The sequence below is a fragment of the Apiospora kogelbergensis genome (assembly GCF_038363985.1).
Source record: "Apiospora kogelbergensis strain CBS 113332 chromosome Unknown utg000006l_segment0_segment0, whole genome shotgun sequence".
NCBI classification, from domain to species: domain Eukaryota; kingdom Fungi; phylum Ascomycota; class Sordariomycetes; order Amphisphaeriales; family Apiosporaceae; genus Apiospora; species Apiospora kogelbergensis.
In genome coordinates this window covers 1,795,060-1,814,779 of record NW_027117423.1, presented here as the reverse complement: position 1 = coordinate 1,814,779, position 19,720 = coordinate 1,795,060, and the positions used below count along the sequence as shown (strand labels likewise).

Here is a 19,720-nt window from a genome sequence, read left to right as displayed (position 1 = left end):
CCTCACCACTCTCATATTCGATTTGCTTGGCGATTACTACCTTAGCCGACGATGCGCAGAGGGGATATGGTACAAAATGTACATTCGCATCGAACAAAGCCCATCACCATGCGACGGGCTGTTCAATCCCCCCTGTCTCATCTCATTGGCACTTTCCCGAAGCGACGAACAAAACTGCAGATCGCCCAAGCCGCGGCTTCTGGGCGGAGAGGGGGAGAGCGCCTGGGCAGAATAGAGAGCCTGGGAGCAGCGGAAGCAGTGGCAGAGTGGCAGAGTGGGAAGGGAAGGCAGATGGCGAGATGGTTTGTTGGGCGAAAGCGGGTTCCGTTCGGAGGAAAACGAGCGAAACATAGCGCCCTGCTCTCCACCCTGCCTGCCTGTCAGTCGTCACGTTTTGTCCCAAGAGCTACCAGAGCCCAGAGCCCTGAGGAGCCCACCTGCCGCTTGCAGCACTGCTAACAGTCGCGACTCTACACTCTCGGACTCTAAATCACCAAGGGTGGCTGATCTTCACACCTGCATCCCAAAAGGCATGCGCGTATGGGCTCAAGGTTCGCGACGCCCCCTCCTGCCTCCAAGCTAACAGCACAGAAATGGCCATATCACATGCGACAATCCGCTGCCGCCTACCCACGCGGTAAGTGGAGAAGACGTATGGGCGAAAGCTAGGCAGATGGCAGATCTCTTTGCCTCTCTGCGCTTCGGTAGTCGCTACCGGTTCCTAGACTCCCTGGACTCCCTGGACTCCCTGGACTCCCTGGACTCCCGAGGCTCCTACTAATAGGCCATTCAAACTATGTCGCATCCACCAACATGCGGTCAACGGGACACGGGAACGGTCAGCAAATTTGCCCAATTTGCATACACAGATACACAGATACATGCTGCTACATGCTGCTACTATAACCGACTCCCTCCCCTGCGGTCCAAGGTCCCTCCCAGCAGAGAGCCCATCAATAACAGTCGGACGATAATACGACGCGCAATGGTGTGGGAACTGCGAACACATAGCCAGAATAGGTAAGCAGGCAGGGCGTCGGCACCATAATCTGCACTTTCACTTCCATCTATCTACCTTTATTACCGGCGACGGCAAATACCGAAGGAGAGAAAATAAAATAAAAAACTCAAGAGCCACAAAAATCTTCCTGGCCATCCAATTCCTCTCCATCCGTCCGCTCTGCCCGCTCTTGCATCCGACTCCACGTGAGGTTCCCGGCTTGGCAAGTCGTTTGAGAATCCGTTGTTTTGGATACTCGGCCGCCGCAACCCATCCAGGGGATCAAGTCCGAACGCAACCTCCCCAGCGGAAATATGGCATCATACTGGCCTTCTTACCTGATCGTCGTTGCTGCTCTGGTCGCTACGACTGCGAACTCTTTGCTTCCACCTTCTCTTTGTCTGTCACCGTCGGCATTAGGCCGCTCGGCTTACGGCGCGGTGGCTGGGCCAACGAGACGCGATGAATTGTTCATCACATTTCGGCACGGCCGAATGGGACGCACCCGCACTCCCAATTTATCCCTGTCGGCCGTTGCAGATGCTAGTCAAGCCCGTCAAAATAGCAGGGGGGCCACAAGCAATTCCCCAACCTCGTCCCCAACGCGTATATCGGTTAGTAGTAAGTACTATTAGAGGTTAACTTACACTGGCGGTTGTCGATCTATGTATTTGGAGACTTCCATCTGTCACCTGTCTCGTCTCTGAGGAAAGCAGCATGATGGATGCACACTGCGGTCAAGGGTGACTGCCGGCTGTGGATTTATAAGGCGGTATATATGTGGTGCATGCATCCATATTGCAAGGGTCTGTTCTGGAAGCCCCCCTTCTTCTTCTCTATACTATACCTCACCGATAAGCGAAAGGTAGCCACCGGGCTGGGAATACTCACGAATGGACGGGTCTATGCATGAAAACTCCTACGCGTCTCAGGCGACGACAGGTACAGCCGCGCTGCCTGATGGATCAACCAGTGCTGGTTGGGGAAGTCCGGTAATATTGTTCTTTGCATACATGTGGTGGGCATCCATCGTGGCCATTTCTCCTGAGCCCGTCCTCTCATGAAAAGTAGGATAGTCGAAAGAGATACGTGGCCACGTTCCGGGCGGCTGTGCCAGGTCAATCCAAACGAGCTGCATTATATGACCACTTATCCGAGACTGTGTCTACGGCGTCTCACATATCCCTTAGTGGAAACATGATATTGATGAACCAGAGTGCAGTCATCGCAGAATTATCTTCGTAGGTATCTGCCGGCATCATTGCCGTTCAATTCATTTGTGGGCTACGCAGTCTATTATAACGGACTTGCGGGTCATATTAACATGACATGACAGAGCACACGACCTATCACCCTAAAATTTACGTCAATATTAAAGGAGGAGAAGGTGGTCGATGCAAGACGCGTAGCCACAGTGAAGCGTTAGTATTCTTTCAACAGTTTCGTTACGTGACATAGCTTATCTCCCTTCTATGAATCTCGACCCCTTCGCAGTCTAGCAGAAGGAAAGCCAATGTTGTTCTTGTGGCGAACCTCAGCTTCAAGTAGGGTCGATGTGTGCGGACACCGCTCTCATGGAGAGGATTCTGGTCATTGCTGGTAGAGAAGCTATTCATGAGTGATTCCCGATTGATTCACATGTTATCTACGCCATTGGCCAACATATCTGTGTATACATACCCCTTTCATTGTGGTAAATTATGATTAAATCCTGATTAATTACGCCAAATGTAGGGGGAAAGAAGACCAGTAAATAAGGAACGGCAGACAGAGTCTTGGGCAACGTCCTCCGTCTGAAAAACCCACTGGCATGCGATAGTGAACTCGGATTTGTCAAGCCTATCATGTCTACCATTCAAGTACCCGGGCATATCAGCGTTTCCAGCAGTAGCGGAGAAGCAGCTAACGTGACAGACATCACGGCTGTACACACTGGCTGGCCAAGGGAGTGAGTGGTTAACACGGTCCTGCATCTGGTCTTGGCTCTATGTAAATCATATGCCCCCCTTCTTTACGGAGAGAAGGAGATATAACCAACAGAACGACACCAGAAGTAAGAAATGGCTCAGCTAAATAGGTCGGCGCGACTATGTACGAGCAACAAGAAAGCCCGACGACGAACTACGAAGGAAATATACGTAGGAAACCAAATGTATATGACGACGGTACACACACTCTCGTGCTTCATCATCTCTTCAAAGGCAATCAAAATAAGCGTGAACTCGATTTCTTCATGGGGGCGTTAAACGACGAGCGACTAGTAGCCACAGTCCATGGAGAATGACCAGTGTAACTTAAGTACGCTGCATTCCCCTTCATCTGCCTTCTTCGGCAAGACAAGTTGACACACTCAAGATGAACAGAGAATAGAAAACGCCTGATCGCTCATACGGTCGTTCTGCTTCAGCTTTCGAACTCAACACATCTAGACCTCCACCTCTCCATACGTCCTTTCCTCACCCGAATGGATCTGCCGCCTTGGTAATCCCGTGAACACCACCGAATGATACACAACATCTAACCGAAGAGGGAGGATCCCGTAATCAACATGAACCCACCAACAGTACGAAAAAGACGAGAGCCAATAACCCCACGAAGAGCTGGCTAGGAAGCACATGTACTCGATACTTGAATATTAAAATTATGAAGGCATGTGTTAGGCACAGCTACTCTACGATCCAACTATCTCGTGCGCTCTGGAGAAAACGATGTCGAATTTGGTACCACATGGAATGATTTGGCGATGAAACACCAAGGGAACCGCTACCTCTTGTCCTGTTGTACAACTATGGCACTGTAACCATATATTTGAAGCCTGAGTTGTGTTCTCTGTCCCGTCGTCACTGATCTTCTTGCCGGCCGATGGAGAACATCTATTGGGGCGTCTTTTGAGAGTCCTGTAAATGCAAGGGGAAACGACGATGGCTTTTTTTGAGTTTACATTTCAGGGCGAACTGCTCTTCGTGAGTTCTCCGTTTCCGTTTGGTTGAAGTGGTAATCGGAAAGGAAATATTTGATATCATTGCAAAGCTCCAGGGCGCGACAACAAGATGTACCTGTCGTCCCCCAGGCTGCGTGTATACTGTTTCGCTACAAACGTGGAAAAGTAGATGGGATAGTTCAAACCGCCTGGACGGTTTACCGCCACCGTTGTCCTTGCCGTCACCATCGTGCCCGCGGCCAAGGACGGGGGTTTGACGTGGGCGTGGTGGCATCATTGTCTTCGCTAAAGGGTCTATCAATTCCCACGTCACCGAGGATGGTGAAGCAGGGGCATCTGCTTGAACGTCGAGATGATGTCTTCCTGGAGCAGCAAAACACACCGCTTGGGCATCAACTAAAACAAGAACACCAGCTTAGCCCGGGAAGCTCGCCCGAACAGGCTAAAAAGTATACGCTCAATTGCAAGTCGAGAGCACTATTGTGGTCTACTGCTAATACAGTCAATGGACAGCATGGCACAGCACAGGTTCGGTTCGGAGGGACAAATCAAGTGCTAGTTCATCTAGAATTGTCCAATCAGCACACTTGTTAGAATCAAACCATCACGAGACGGAAGCAAGAAAGAGGTAGACAGGTCAAGTTGATAAAAGTCTCGTGAAACTCGCGGACCAGACTTCTATTCATGATCAGTATCATGTGAGGAACGCTACGGAAACCTCCTAAGCCGGAAAACTCCGTCCCAAAATATATATCCCGTGTCGTAACAAACAGGCCATGAAAAATAACAAACCCCTTGCATCATATCGCGATATGAGCCGCTATGCTATGCCTGTCTCCTATTCGTGCTCTCAAACGACGTGTCGCAAACTACTTGGACGATTCCTCCTACCCAAGTAGCGCCGTGGGGGTTTCGCTCGCAGTCGTCGAAAGTAAATAATCAAGGTAGGTCGCAGTTGGTGCATATATTTTGTCTTCTCGTTCCGTTGCCGCTGCCCCCTCGCCTACTTTTTCAGACCAAGAAAGGTGCGAATCCTGCGCCTAAGCACCTTCTATGCGGTATCGGGCAGGTCGATGCTCTTGGACTCGCCATCGGCCTCGCCGGTCTTGACGGTCTTGCCCGTCTTCTTGATGGTGCGGAGAACGGTCTCGTAGTCCAGACCGGGCTCGGCGATGACGAGTGCTTCCTGCTTCTCGAGCGAGACTTCGTGCGACTTGACGCCTATAAAACGCGGAAGAAGTCAAAGTAGTTAGCACATGTTTCTTTGATTCCTCGGGCTTCGTTGTTCTTTTCCCTTCCCATTCCCTCCTCCTCTGTCTTAGGCGGCTGCGCAACTTAATGGAGGGGCAACGCGAAGGGAGCAGGCGAGTGAGGGATGGGAAAGCCGGGAATGCACGAGAGCTTACCGTCGAGCTTCTTCAGGACGCGGTCGATGGCGCCGGAGCAGCCGCCGCAGGTCATCTGCACGCCGAACTTGTAGGTGTGGTCGGACATGTTGGTATATATGTGGGAGTGTGGTTGTATGTGGTGGGATGCGACTTGTATGTGTGTAGTTTTGGGAAGTGTGCTGCTTTATTGCTGAGTTGTTGTTGAGGTCGGTGACGAAAGAGGGGGATTATGGAATGGACGAGGGAGGGCTCTTTATGTAACTAACTCTCCAAAAAGACACGTCTTTTTCCCTCGCGATCTTTCTCTCTTTTTTCACTTTGCGTAATCAAAGTAAGGTGTGGCATATGGAACTGAAAGAAAGAACTACTGACTACTGCATTAATAATACGGATGAGCACGTTTCCAACCCTCCGTTCCAGTTCCAGCTCCGGGAAGGAACACGACGCGGCCCTTGCGCTTCCCCTTCCAGAACCCCTTCTTCCCCTTCTTCCTGATTGCCCCTCCCCCGTCTTCAGCCCGCCCCCTCCAAACGCCAGTGTTGCTTCTCAATCTGACAGGCTGCCAAGGAAGTATCGACGGAAGCTCCCCTAACCCCGCCATATCAGAACTGCATAGAATGCACCTGGGTTGAAAGTGTATAAGGGGATTGCCGTACTGCAAGTTGTAGGCATGGCAGCTGCCGTATCTATCAGTTCTCCTACCGGGTTTGTCTTTGCTTCGGCGAGGCCCGTGATTGAAGTCTACCTCAGTTTTGACCACTTGTGTACAGCATGAAACATGAGCAAGTTTTCTCGGCCTGAAACACCAACAGGTCAACATCCAGCCCTTGCTATATTGTAGTAAGGCGCATCCTAGTATGAAAAGGTTGTTTCATGCCGGCCGACTGGTTCTTGATGGCTAAACGTGTATATGCAGCGAATATGCATCGTGACTTGCATGCTGACGATGCATGGCATGTGTGTGCACGAGAAAGCTTGTAGGCAAGTACATGTCATACATACATAATAATGTCATGTATCCGCCAGAAAACGGAACGGGCCGGTAGCACACCCCAGTGGATCAACAACCCAACCACCAACTTAGGCCCAGTCACCAAGGGGCAGATGCGTTGTGTTGGTCTTTATTTGTATTTGGCTTCATTCACTACGTAACTGGGGTATGGAGTTCCAGCCATTCACCGCGTGGGCTCTGAAGGAGGCATGTCATCATCACTATCTGCGTCCCTTTGCCTCGCGCCGCCTGGCCCTTCCGCTGCTGCTATCAGCGGCGGCATCTCGTCCTCGTCATCGCTAGGCCAACCGCCCGGTCCCATGTATCTATCATCATCATCATCGCTGTCGTTACCACTTCCATCATGCAACGTCCGTGAAGGCCAAATCATATCCATCAGGTTCTGCCAGAGTCCGGCTTGTTCGCCCTGCTGTGCCTCATCTCCTGCGGCTAAATCATCATCCTCGCCAGCCGGAACCTCCACGTTCTGACCGGTTTGGCCAAGTGCTTCCTCCAGAGCTTGACGGACTTGTCCGGGAGCGCCATCTCTAATGACCTGTTGCAGCATCTGTTCTAGCTCGCGGCGGCCCACTCCATTTGGCAGAGGGCCCAGCATGCCGTCATTGGCGGCAGGACCGCGGTCTGGAGCCCACTGGAGTTTCTGAGTATCGTAGCTGAAGATGTTCTCTTCTTGGGCTGGTGGCAATGGGTCAAAATCCCAATTCGGGAAGCTGTGCAGCATTCCGTCGGGCACCAGGCCCATTAGAGCTGGTGTGTTGTCGAGGTACACGAACCGACCAACATTTCGTCCCGCGACAGGCGACGGCGCAAGGAGATCCGATGACGATTTCTTGGCAGATGTAGCTGCTGATTTCAGCAGGCCGATTGCCTGAGTGTTGTCCCAAAGTGGCTTCGTCTGGTGGACATAGAGCTCCGTGAACAAGTTTTCATGCTCGTCTCTAGGCTCCGTGCCCCATATAGCGCGAGGAACGTCGAGTCCCAGGGCCTTGAAGAGCGAGCTGTATAACCATGGGAGACGCTCCATACCTCCCACCAACAGGGCTTTGGCACCTGCATCGTCTTTCTGCTGCAGACGGGCAAGCACCAGAGTCTGTCGGATATAGTCTTGCGCTGTGTCACACTCATCTAACGCCTCCGAATCGCAGAAGTCTATGAACCACTTGGATTCATGGGCTCGGATGGCCAATGGATGCAGGAAGTGAATGACACCGTACGGGTCGGCCAAGTCCATGCTCAATATCAGCTTGGTCCACTCAAGGGCTGTTCTGTAAGTGCCTTTCATGACCAAGCTTTTCAGGTAGTGGTATCCAGCAAGCCAGAATTGTCTGTTCTCCGGCCTCCTGAAATCGAGTCGCGCCTTGCCTTCTACCAGCTTCTGGCGGAACAAAGATATTGATACACGCCCTAAGGTGAACAGAGCACGCTCACACAAATCCGCAGCCAAAGCCGAGTTTTGATCCTGTTTTGCGATCTTGCTGACCTGGATCAACGAGGAAACATGGTAGGGGTGCCGATGCAAAAATGCACCAGCTGCATAGGCTCGTACATCTGCGCAAGGGCGAAGAATTGGCGCTCTAGGTTGTTGTAGTTCTGATCGTGTGCGAAGCCGAACTCAACCGTACCGCACTTGGTCTCCATCGTTCCATCCTTCACCTGCTTCATCGTGAGACCGTCCGTAGCCGCTCTTGGCCACGTCTCTTTGCCCGGCAAGAACGGATTGCGACGGAGAGTGACCTCGGGAAGTGACTTCCCAGGAACGCCCCGAAGGAAGGTCTCCAGGTCCACATTCTCCCTCATTTGACGCTGGCCCCGTCGGCGGTTGCGGCTCTGCTCGTCTTCCTGCTCTTCCATCTCTGCCGCCGCCATGGCCTCACGGCCGAAAAGTGTGCGCATTTCGTTGATGACCCTGAGGTGATAGGTGTTAAGACTTAGAAGCTCGCAGATACGCTCGTACGGTTTCGCAACTGTGGCGGTGGTAGGGCCCAGGGTCGAGCCATCTTTCGATGGCTTGGCCACTAGGTTGAGCTCACGAAGCGCGCGGTCGATCTCATCGGCATCGTCGTTGGGGGCGGTTGACTTCGCGCTGGATGCGGGGTTCTTGTTATTGGTTTCAACCACTGCCTTTTTGGCCTTTTTCTTCCTCTTTTGCTTTTCTTTGAGGCCGGCTTGACGACCTCTACTGTGTCTGGCTCCTCGTATTCATCCTCCGCCTCCTCTTTGTTGTTGTCGCCATCGTCGGAGTTGTCCTCCTCTGCGCCACCCAGAGCTGCAAAGCCGGAGAAAACACTCTGTCTCGGTTTCTGGACTGGAGCTTCCTCACTCTCAGAGCCGCTGTCTTGTGTGCGCGCTTGGAGCTGCTCTAGCTCCTTCTGCTTTTGCAGCTTGCGCAATTGTCTGCTGGACATGGTCGCAACTTCGGGAGTATGCTTGAGTGGATTCAAGAAACGCAAATCCTTGTCCGAGTCTTGCAAAAGGGCATGTGTGAATTTTGCAAGTGGGAGTGGGATGAGGTGGGATAAATGGTCGGGCTGTTGTAGTGGGGTAAGTCGCAAAAGGCAAGTGCAAAAGACCCGGTGTGCGTCATTAGTAGCTCTCTATAGGTGTCAGCTATCTCTTGGGATCTACTACTTCGCACCCCCAACAGGAGGCCAATCCACCTGTTGGTTCCAATATCACAGGACATCCAAGACTCGGACTTCATATCGGGAGGTGACGAGCATAGCCGTTAGAGACGCATCACAAAACTGGGAGGCAGGAATCGGTCATGTTGCTTGACGTAGCGCTTATATTAGCCGCCGAGGCTCTAAAACTATGTACAGAGCGTTAGATGGCCAATTGCATCAAGCTGAATATCTGATGGATTGGTCTTTTCCGTGATGTGCTTGCCGTTCCTGTACAAGCAAGGGAAATCAAGTTGGTATCAGCACTCTCGCTCCTAAACCATATGTATGCTTTCCCCCCAACCGGTTTTGACCTGTTTGATCCGTGAGAACTCCTCGTAATCATCGTTAACGCCTTGTTTCGTTCTCATTGATCGTTCGTGAATTGACAAACGCTCCGAACCCTTCTCAGATTGTTGCCACTCCTGCTGCGTAGCATGATTGCTCCAGCAAGAGCCCATAACCATGCCATATTTTACACACTGTACAATAGAACTGAATAGTAGGTATGCAGTAACCACCGTTCGTTAGTCAAGGCATTTCACGCTCTACTGGGCCGAGCCCTGTGAGTCGCCTCGAGGACGGAAATTGCCTCGAGCAAAGCCACGACCGCCACGGGGACCGCCGCGACCACGGCCACGGCCTCTGCCGCGGTAAGATCGGTAGCCACCATCAACGCTGCCCTGTCCGAATGTTTCCATATTCTTTCTTTGCTCCTCGCCGCGCCATTCACGACCACCAGGTTTCTGGCCTCCGCTCTCAGATCGCTCCCTGGACTCACTCGAGATGTTGTCAAAGAATGATCTCGTTTTGTTGTAAGCTTGGGGCTGGGTAGGATCTTCAACCGCCTCTTGCGCCTCAGAGTCGGGACCGGGTCCGTTCGGTGTCTCGCCCAGAGGCGAACCGGCAATGGCCTCCTTAACAAGATCTTGCTTATTGAACTTGGCATTAGACACCTGGAAATCAAAATCGACCTCGGGAACCTCTATCTTGCCAGATCCTCCTCCAGTACGGTTGCCCCTGCCACGACCTCGTGTGCTAGGGCCACCTCGAGTAGCATTAACCCTCATCTCGTTGACCTTCTTGGTGAGGTTGTCCATGGCGTTTCCAGTTCCGTTGGCTGCTGGCTGTCCTGCCACAGGAGCTGCCGAAGCGTTGCCGAGCTTCGCCATAGCTACAGCCACAGCATCCTTTGCCTGTTGAGTGGCATCCCTGATACTGGCAGCCGATGGTGGGGCATTACCCGTCGTAGCAGGCTTGATAGAGGCGGCAGCAGCAGTTATCTGAGGGCCAGATTGTGCCGAAGGACCTGCCTTGGGTGGGCCAGTGAAAGGAACAGCGGGTGTGACGCGATTGTTGTTTCTTGGCCCTGTGGGGACATTTTTCTGCTGCTGGGCGACCTTAGCAGGACCGTTGGCATTGAGCGACTGCGCAGTAGCTTTTACCTCCTCCACACTTGGCTTCGAATCAACAGGTGGAGTGGGTGCAGAAACAGCCTTTTGCTCTTGAGCCGCCTCGCCTTGAGAAGGAGTTCCAGCTGACTTCGGTTTCTCAATGCCGGGAGGAGCTCCAGAAGATCCGGCGCCAATTGGTGTAGGCTTATCCTGCTGCGGTGTTCCTCGCATGCCTTGGCCAGGCGCGCCAGGAGGGCCGTGGGGGCCAGGAGGGCCATGAGGCCCAGGAGGGTACCCGAAGTTGTTCCACGGACCTGGGCCAGGCGGGAAGCCTTGACCAGGAGGGAACCAGCCGGGAGGGGGTAGTGCATGCCACCAAATCTTGGGTCCGGGACAGGTCCAGGGCCGGGCCCGGGACCACCACGGCCACCCCAAGGACCACCAGGACCCGGCGGAGGAAAGAATCCAGGTTGCTGGAACGGAGATGGATTGAAACCACCTTGGCCGTTAGGTCCGGCATTGGGAGGACCTTGAGGACCCGGGGGACCGCCTGGGCCAGCAGGACCGACAGGACGAGCACGAGCCTAAGCAACAGACAATGTATGTTAGCGACAAACTCCAAGCTGAGTTGATTGCTGTGCGTGCAGGGAATTGAAGATGTGCTTCGTGATCAGAAGGAAGGCAACGGAAATATCAACATGAGTTTGTTTGCGCAATTCAGTCAAGATAATCTTTACATCCGAAATGTTTCATCATAAGAAGCAATAGGGCCAGTTGTGAAAAGGGAAATCAACTTACGCCAACAATTGCAGGATCGTCTGGTACGACAGGAGGCTTGTTCTCCTTAGTAGCAGGGCCCTCCTCGATTCGCAGGTCCTTCACGTCGCTTCCACGGAAGACGATGTATTCATAGACTTGATCGGACGCCGGCAGCTCTTCTTCAGGGTTGCCTCTGCGTCCCTCGGTACCGTAGGATCTAACATTCTCGAGGGATACGGTCGACTCTTCCGAGTTGATCTCATGTAGTATGCCTGAGTACCTGAAGAGGGGAAAGAACGACGGTCAGCACGATGGCCATCAAAACTAGAATAGAATAGAGGGCAGCGGGGAGAGGAAGGACTAACCTGATATCACTCTTGGAGATGAGTGATATGCGCGAACTGCAATGATGGAGTCAGCATCGATGCCACCAATTGCTCGCAAAGCTACACGGTGAGCTCCATGACAGATGGCTGACGATGCGGAGGCGGATGTAGCAAGCTACAACAGCAACAACCTATGTTGAAGACACATACCCCAGGAATTCAGACATTTTGCAAAAATCTGAATGCGCGACAAAGCGCGATTTGTATGAATGGGAGGAGAGGAGAAGGTTGCGTCGGTGGAGAGAGAGAGCAAGTAAAATTGTAAAAATTAGAAGAGAAAAGCAGAGTTTGTGGTGGGAAAATCAGAGAAGCCCGTGTGGATACATCAGAATGCAGCTGGGCTGGGCTGGGCTGGGCTGGAGGAGGCTGAGCTGAGAGAGGGGAGGAGAATAAAGTCGTTCTGTGTTCTGTTCTCTCTGCGAAGTGGGCTGGCTGGTGGTCGGGTCGGTGAGAGAGAGGATTGAGAAGATGTGGTACCAACGTAAAGTATGTTAGTAAACCTGCATGTGCTAAGTTAAGGTGGTTGGGGGTGGCCCCACCAGGCTAGTGGCTAGTACAGGATGGTAGCTTAGCCGCATTTCAGACAATCAATTGAATGTGCAAGTGGTATTCTCATATGCATTATTTGTCGACAACGACTCGATGAGGTCTTGGATGATTCCAATCATGGCACTACGAATAGAGTAAAGGACCGGGGGCAGTACAGGGTATCTCTTCGCTTGTGATTAAGTGCCTACTGCGTCTTGTACAAAACTCCCATAGATTATCTTGGCCCTCTGCCGGCCGTATTGCAGGCACTATTCCATTTCCTCGTCGGGATCTTCAGAGTCCTCAGTGTCCTCGGAATCAGAACCAGAGCTACTGGTGGTGTCGTCTTCTGGTGCCACTCCCATCTCCCCGTCGCCATCCGCTTCGGCGACTTGACCTTCTTCCTCGCTCGTATCGTACTCAACCAAGCCTTCGGCCTTGCGCTTTTGCGGAAGCCGTGAGTCCCTTTGGGGAGTGCTGCTTGTAATTCGCTTTGCTAGTCGATAGCCTGGCGGGAGTCGCATTCCAGCTGGGATGACGAAGATCGTGGGGAACTCCAGCACTTCCAAGCCAGCTAATACAGAGGCCAGAGTGTCGTCAGCTTTGATGGGTATGAGCTTTTGGGGTTCGCGCGAAGGCGTCCCAGGAACGTGGAAGTAGAACTGGTAATCGTCTTTGGCCTTTTCGGCGCGCCTTTGCCTTTCGCTGCGCTTCTTTGGGTTTCCCTGTGGCGCCGATGTAAACCAATAGCTGCTTGTCTTCTGTCCGGTAATTGCCGCCGCTGCCCAGGCTGTACTCTCCCAGTCTTGTCCGCTGAAGATGGCATTACCATTGCCACCTTCGTCCGTCTCACCTGCACCAGCGGTTGTATCCTCGTTATCCTTTTTCTCTTGTCTCTTCTCCTCGTCTTTCTCTTTCTTCGACATTTGCGATCGTCGGTGGTATTCGCGACAATCGGAGTAGCCAAGGTACATGGCCTCGTTGTCGAGGGTCTTATTCAGCATTTTTTTCAGGCTGGGGGAAGTTGCTGGGTCGAGAAAGCACCATTCAACCTGCCAGTTGATGGTTTGCGACCGCCTGTTGAAAGACGTCGTATTGTTTTTGTGCCTAGACATGCCATATGGTTGATGTTTCACGGTGATGTCGAGTGCGTTTAGCTTTTGAGAGCCGCCCTCGCCCACGATCGCGTGTCGCCTTCCAGCGTGGTCCGTCCCCGGCTCTGTCCCTTGTTCAATCGTGTCTTCTTGTTCGGGGGCCCATTGGATCGTTCGGTTTGCTGTACGCGCTCGGGCAAGATGCCTCGCTCATGGATGAGCAACTTTTCGGTCTGCTCTAGTGATCTCTCGATCTTAGTCAAGAAGTTGTAATCGTGATCGATACCCGCGTCGGTGCGCAGCTTGGCAGGCGGTACGTAGACTGTGGCATCACGCTGCCCATTGCATGATGACCATTTCTTATGTTTCTTGACGCATGCAAGCGAGCATGTGTTGGCGCCGCATCGAGGGCATTTGTACTTGGGTTCTCGGACGTGGCAGATGCCACAGAGCGAAGTCAAAAGAGGATCCATCGTCTACAAGCTGGTAGGATTGACAAAAATACTGCAAAGAATGGAAAGACATGCGACACAGGATAGGAAATCTGGTTGAGTTATCCGTAACTTTTTCCAATCTTATCCGGTTGCCCCACTGTTATGCGGCTGCACAACAAACATGAACGGAAGTAGTTCCGCTGCTTAGAAAGTATGACCAGTCCACTCCGCGCAGTGGGCTTCACCCGGCGTATCTAGAACAGCAGACCGGGTGGCCAGTTACTCGGGAAATAACCTGGCTGCATCTCTGAAGGCCCGCATATCTCAGCCTGCCTCGAATATACAGGAAACCCCTCTGATCCGGTATCAAATCTGCACCTGCTATGGCCAGTGAAACCGAGATGAAGGTTGACCCCTCCAGAGCTGTGGCTCTGACATCCCAACTCGGCAGGATAAGTGAGCGTGTTGCGGCAGTGGCCAAAGGCAGAAATGTAGGTTGCAAAATCGCCCTGACAGCTTCTTTGGACTGACCCTGTGCTTCTCAGGTACGTCTGGTTGCGGTTTCGAAACTCAAGCCGGCCAACGACATCATGGCTTTATGTCAGCCACCAACCTCTCACCTGCATTTTGGTGAAAACTATGCTCAGGAGCTGAGCCAGAAGGCAGAGCTCCTCCCCAGAACCATACAGTGGCATTTTATCGGTGGTTTACAGTCAGGTAAGTAAAATACTGAGTTTAAGAGCTGTAGATGGGCGGCAGCGGGCCGGCATTCTGAGCCAACCTTGACTTGAGAAACGATAGCATCACATGTGTACTTTTGGGGTTTATGTACCATGTTTTCGGGAAGTCGTTGTGTCAGTCTGTATGCTGATAATGACGCAGGACACTGCAAGAATCTGGCCAAGATCCCAAATCTCTTCTGTGTCTCGAGTGTCGACACCACGAAGAAAGCACAGGTTCTTAACGAGTACCGTGGGAAGCTCCTCGCCGCAGATCCCGAGGCCCCCAAACTGAACATCCACGTCCAAGTCAACACATCGGGTGAAGAGTCAAAGTCCGGATGTCCTCCAGGACAAGAGACTATTGCTCTATGCAAAGTAGTCGAGAATGCGCCCCATCTCAATCTCTTGGGCCTCATGACTATCGGTGCTATCGCTCGAAGTGTTGCTACGACAGCTGGGAGTGAGAACGAGGACTTTACATGCTTACGAGAGCAGCGCGACTTGGTCGCGAAGGAATTAGGTTTGGACCGGGAGCTGGAGCTTAGTATGGGCATGAGCGAGGATTTTGAAGGCGCCATCGCCATGGGAAGCAGTGAAGTACGGGTGGGAAGCACCATTTTTGGAACACGAGGACCGAAAAGCGAGGCAAAAATTACAGTGTGACAGTCTCAAAACGATAAGAGGGAAAATACGGTATCAGCTCCCTGATTTATGTTTTCTGGGTGATTTGGTGACGCAAGCTAGATGGAAAGCTCCCATGCTACATACTCTAAGATCGCCCAAGAGAACCGATGCGAGCATGCCGGCGCCTTATAACAGCCCATTTGAACTTGCTAGCCTTCGAGTTACCGGCAGGGGGTACGACAGCGTGCATGAGCAAAGCACAAGTCTCGCTGTAAATATTCTTACCCCAGCAAGACCACTAGAGGCCCATGATTTGCATCAGATCGATATCCAAAGCTCGCTTGCAGAAGTATTCAGCAAGGCAGCGCAACTGCCAGACCCACGAGCTGAAGTCGACCTCAAGAAAGCCTTATTTCCGTAGTCGGAGTTGATGAGCGTTGTGAACACACTCCTGGGTTGCAAGATGAAAAGCCGTTATATTATAACTAGTCTATAAATAATTTATAAGAAAGAGAAATAAAGGTTAAAGAGAGATGCTATCACTAAGATACATAAGTACCAGCTAGTTGAATATTGATTCAGGGGCATGTCAAAAGGGGTTAAGAAAGGCGCTTATCTATACAAGAGCTACCGAACAGAGAGAATGGACTAGTAAGCAATAGAGATGGCTTAGGTGAGATAGTTCTATAAATATATGGCAATTATAAGAATACATAGGATGAGAAGAGAGTGTCCCATATTCTGATTGATAGGGTTTAGGAACTCAACCAGTTCAAGTAACGGCTCGAGGACGCGGCTGAACAAGATAAGTGCGCGCATAGATGTATGTAATTTAAGCTTGTCTCATCCCATGGGAGTAGCCAGTGATGATTAATTGGCAGTTTTAGTGTGTACATGTGTTCATATCTCTACGTACTTACTATCAAACTCATGTATGTTTGGAGTTTGTGATATGGTTCATTAAACTTAGATTGTGCTTAGGGTTGTACTGGGAGACTTTCAAAGGAATCGCTTGGTCAAAGGTATTTCAGGGGGCAACATAAGAAACACAAGAACCAAAGGTACAAAGTCAGTTCGGACGAGTCCGATCCAACAAGGGGCTGATCAAGCGGTTTCTAGCAGCAAAGCCCTCCTCCAAGTTTGGCCTTTGTGAAATTCGGAAGTTCATGAGATCTCAAGAATTTCTCTAGTCGCCGAGATCGGGAGATCCCCTGGCCCATCGCTCCTACGAGCTTTGGGGATTTCTCATGTTCAACAATCCTAGTACGTCGCCGAGAAGAGGTCGGTCGGACATGCCTTAGGCCCCTATAAAACAGGGGGGCCCCGGGTTCAGGGGTCGTTGGACTCCGGATGACAGTCTGAATAAGCATTCCATGTAGATCTGGACTATGAGATAGCAACGGAACCAGCCCCGTATGTCTGTATGCCCAATTGCGGGTGATCAATCTGGAAGCACCGCATATTGGGTGGCCGGTACAAGACAGTATTCTGCCCACAAGAATGAATTGGCCCAGGCATAGTTAACTCATCATGAGCTCACAAGTCGTCGTGAGATCGTAATGGCTGGAAATCGCAGCCTCGGTTAATGACTCGTGCTTACTTTATGTCCCGTTCCTTCTGGCATATCGTCAAAGGTCGACATGATCCATAGCCTGCTATTACAACGTCAAAATAGCGGTGTTACTCAATATTCTGCAGGACGGAAGCAATGCACAACGACGATCCTGATGAAGCCTAGGAGGTCGATCTCATGCATTACGGCCCGGTGCGAACAAGGTGCATATGTAAGTAGGCAGCTTCCCGTGTCTCAACTTGAGAATAACGCAATGACACGTGTATTTCCGACGTCAATAGATGATGTGCAGCGGTTCTGGCGGCTGTGGCGATTTTAGTCGTGACACACGCTGATCTCCTAGATATTCGACTGTAGCGCTTGCCTGCCCGTGTCTGTGTATCTGTCCGTAAACGGCTCTAGATGCGAATGGACATGCTACGTATGTAAGCACTAATACATGCTACCAACGCGTCTCCTCGTCAGCTGGTCAACGAAGGAGGGGAATGGGTTTGAGGGGTTGCGTTACTCGTCATAAATCTCGTCCCAAGGACGACGGCGACAACCACGCGAGAAGGCACATCCCATCCAGGAATTTGCTGATCGTGACCATGGCTGGACCCTGCTCATCCGAATACGCAAAGAGTATAGAGAAGGTCGCCAGGGATGCGGTGGTTGGTCGTTCGGCTTCGGAGCGAAGACGGTGATCAGCCTCAGCCTCAAAACGGAACAACTTTTCAACATAATACTTACATTGGATCAATGCGACCAACCTCGTTTTTCTTTTCATGCTCGAACGCCGCTACACCGGTCACAGCCATGTGTCAGCAACTTCCTTCTTTCCCGACTGTATACCGACTTCGTGACCTCGGCTTTGGTTGCTCGCAGCTCCAACCAACGACGTCAATTGGTTGTGCCCGAAGGGATGACTGGCCCAACGCGTGCGCTGAATTACTATTTGGGCCCGCGACATTGTGCACCGCCAATGATATCGCGGGAGTTTCTTGGTGGTGTCGTGGTTTATTCAATGGCAGGTTTTTCTTCTTCTTGCAGCTGAGCCGCGATGATCCTGGCAGTCAACGCATATCTGATCTTGTATAGCAGGCTGGCTCCAACCACGCATGGTGTTCATAATGGTGGCCTGTTTCAGCATGGTTATTCCCACGACGATTGCTTTTCCCAGGCCGATTTCACTCACGTCATTCCCTCCCTTCGACTCTTTATTCGTGCTTAGCAAAGGCCAATGCCACGATCATGAGGCCCACCTACCCCCCTTCCCCGGGTATATTGACCAAGTACATGCAGCGACCGACTTCAGGGTATATCCATGGACCGGCGAGGCTCTACCTTGCCATTGTCTATTTTCATTCAACACTTGGGAACCCCTGACCTGGATCTACAGAGTACTTGGGTAGAGCTGATAGAGCCATGAGAGTGGCTGGCTGGGTGTCCATGATCAAGGACGTAGTTGCATCTGCCCGACCACGTTGAATATCCAGAAGAGACCGCATACGCAACAGACGGGAAGAGCATATATACCCGCAGAAGCCCTGTTCAACGTCAAGGCCTAAGTGTTTAAAACAACTTGCCAACGAACTGCGCTTCTCATCAAGTTAGCACAAAGTCTTCGGCACCGTATTGCTTCATCGAAACACTCGCGGTTTTCCCATACCATTCAATATTACAAATCAAACCAACTTAGTTCATCAGCACTCGATATGGCTTCCAGTCAAGAACCTCCACAGTTGTCCTTATCCGGACAGTTAGGAGGCCCTGGTGGTATCCCCGACCTTCCCAAAGTCCCTGAGCGCAATTCAGACTCAGACACCGGCGGGGGTGATGGCATAAATAACGAACCCCAGAAATTTGGTCCACGGCCCAAATCGGGCGACCCAGGTCGCGCCCGACGAGCTAGTTCGGCACGGTCTCAGAGCAGGCCTCCTTATCCTCACATGGCGAACTCCTTCGGAGGGTTTGGTCGTATGTCAAACTCACGTGACAAGGAGGATTGGTGGGACGACAATGACTTCGGTGACCGAGACATTCCCCGGGGTCGCGAAGAGCCCAGACACCCAGACCACCAGTCTCGGAGAAACAGTCGAAGCCGGCCTCCCCGTGCTTTCCTCAACCATGTGCCCAACGACATGGATCCGAATACACCGTCAAAGTCCCTCTTCGAAGAAATACGCAGTAACAGGAATGGACCAATGGTAGACGAGGAAATGGGCTATCCCCTTCGGACTCGTCCCACTTGGAAGGAGTTGAGCGACCAAGAGAAGATGCAAGTCCTCCGCCTGCCCATGACTCAATGGATGAACTCGAATTTCAAGAACCACTTCGTTGCCACCTTGGGCGAGTTCATTGGAACCACGCTCTTCCTCTTCTTCGCATTCGGTGGGACCGAAGTAGCCAACATCCAGTCCCAAGCCAGCAACGACACCAACAGTTCCGACAGCAATACGACAACAGGCGGCTCCACTGGGTTTGATGTTTCGGTTCTGCTCTATATCTCCGTCATCTTTGGAATGTCCCTCATGGTCAACGTCTGGATCTTCTTTCGCATCAGTGGCGGTCTCTTCAACCCGGCCGTGACACTTGCCATGGTAATGGTGAGGGCCATCTCAGTTACACGAGCGGTGTGCTTGTTCTTCGCGCAGATGTTAGGGTCTCTGCTCGCCTCGGTTGTGGTCCGGTTTCTGTTTCCCGAAAGCTTCAACGTCCGCACCACTTTGGGAGGTGGCACGAGCCAAGTTCAGGGCGTCTTCATCGAAGCTATCCTCACGGCAGAGCTGGTCTTCACCATTTTCATGATGGCCAAGGAGAAACACAGGGCCACGTATCTTGCGCCCGTATGCATAGGCATGGCTTTGTTCATAGCCGAGATGGTGGGTGTCCAGTTTACTGGTGGTTCGCTCAACCCAGCGCGTTCTTTCGGGCCATGCGTCGTCACCTTGACGTTTGACGAGGAGCACTGGATTTACTGGATCGGGCCACTTATAGGGTCCATCCTAGCAGTAGCATTCTACAAATTCATCAAGACTCTGGAGTACGAGGTAAGCAGCTCTCCGAGTCCCGTCACCAGAACGAGGGGTTACTAACAGTACATAGATGGCCAACCCAGGTGCTGATGGTGACCCGGCGAACGACCCCACTGTCAATCCGGAAAAGAAGGCAGAAATCATCAGCCGCAGACGATCATCGTCCACTGCTAGGTGAACACCGTTCT

The 19,720-nt window shown here is 51.9% G+C and overlaps 6 protein-coding genes across 6 annotated transcripts; 2 read left to right on the top strand and 4 right to left on the bottom strand.

Moving 5' to 3' along the window:
- Positions 1–4,992: 4,992 nt before the first annotated feature.
- PG998_009429 (Cytosolic copper metallochaperone) lies at positions 4,993–5,435 on the bottom strand (the record flags this gene model as incomplete). Its single annotated transcript, XM_066876245.1, has 2 exons — positions 4,993–5,162; positions 5,348–5,435. The coding sequence occupies 2 exons, from the start codon at positions 5,433–5,435 to the stop codon at positions 4,993–4,995; spliced, it is 258 nt and encodes an 85-aa protein (XP_066728401.1).
- Positions 5,436–6,504: 1,069 nt separating this feature from the next.
- Positions 6,505–8,746, bottom strand: PG998_009428 (uncharacterized protein; the record flags this gene model as incomplete). Its single annotated transcript, XM_066876244.1, has 3 exons — positions 6,505–7,821; positions 7,869–8,438; positions 8,513–8,746. 3 exons carry the CDS (start codon positions 8,744–8,746, stop codon positions 6,505–6,507), a joined length of 2,121 nt encoding a protein of 706 aa, XP_066728400.1.
- An 803-nt stretch (positions 8,747–9,549) lies between these two features.
- PG998_009427 (uncharacterized protein) lies at positions 9,550–11,707 on the bottom strand (the record flags this gene model as incomplete). Its single annotated transcript, XM_066876243.1, has 5 exons — positions 9,550–10,709; positions 10,772–10,979; positions 11,194–11,434; positions 11,520–11,555; positions 11,691–11,707. The coding sequence occupies 5 exons, from the start codon at positions 11,705–11,707 to the stop codon at positions 9,550–9,552; spliced, it is 1,662 nt and encodes a 553-aa protein (XP_066728399.1).
- Positions 11,708–12,337: 630 nt separating this feature from the next.
- Positions 12,338–13,635, bottom strand: PG998_009426 (uncharacterized protein; the record flags this gene model as incomplete). The annotated part of the gene is made up of 2 exons (XM_066876242.1): positions 12,338–13,145; positions 13,250–13,635. The coding sequence occupies 2 exons, from the start codon at positions 13,633–13,635 to the stop codon at positions 12,338–12,340; spliced, it is 1,194 nt and encodes a 397-aa protein (XP_066728398.1).
- A 551-nt stretch (positions 13,636–14,186) lies between these two features.
- Positions 14,187–14,981, top strand: PG998_009425 (uncharacterized protein; the record flags this gene model as incomplete). The annotated part of the gene is made up of 2 exons (XM_066876241.1): positions 14,187–14,313; positions 14,479–14,981. The coding sequence occupies 2 exons, from the start codon at positions 14,187–14,189 to the stop codon at positions 14,979–14,981; spliced, it is 630 nt and encodes a 209-aa protein (XP_066728397.1).
- Positions 14,982–18,212: 3,231 nt separating this feature from the next.
- Positions 18,213–19,704, top strand: PG998_009424 (uncharacterized protein; the record flags this gene model as incomplete). The annotated part of the gene is made up of 2 exons (XM_066876240.1): positions 18,213–19,547; positions 19,603–19,704. Coding segments are annotated over 2 exons (1,437 nt in total), but the record flags the coding sequence as incomplete, so codon positions are not given.
- Positions 19,705–19,720: the final 16 nt, after the last annotated feature.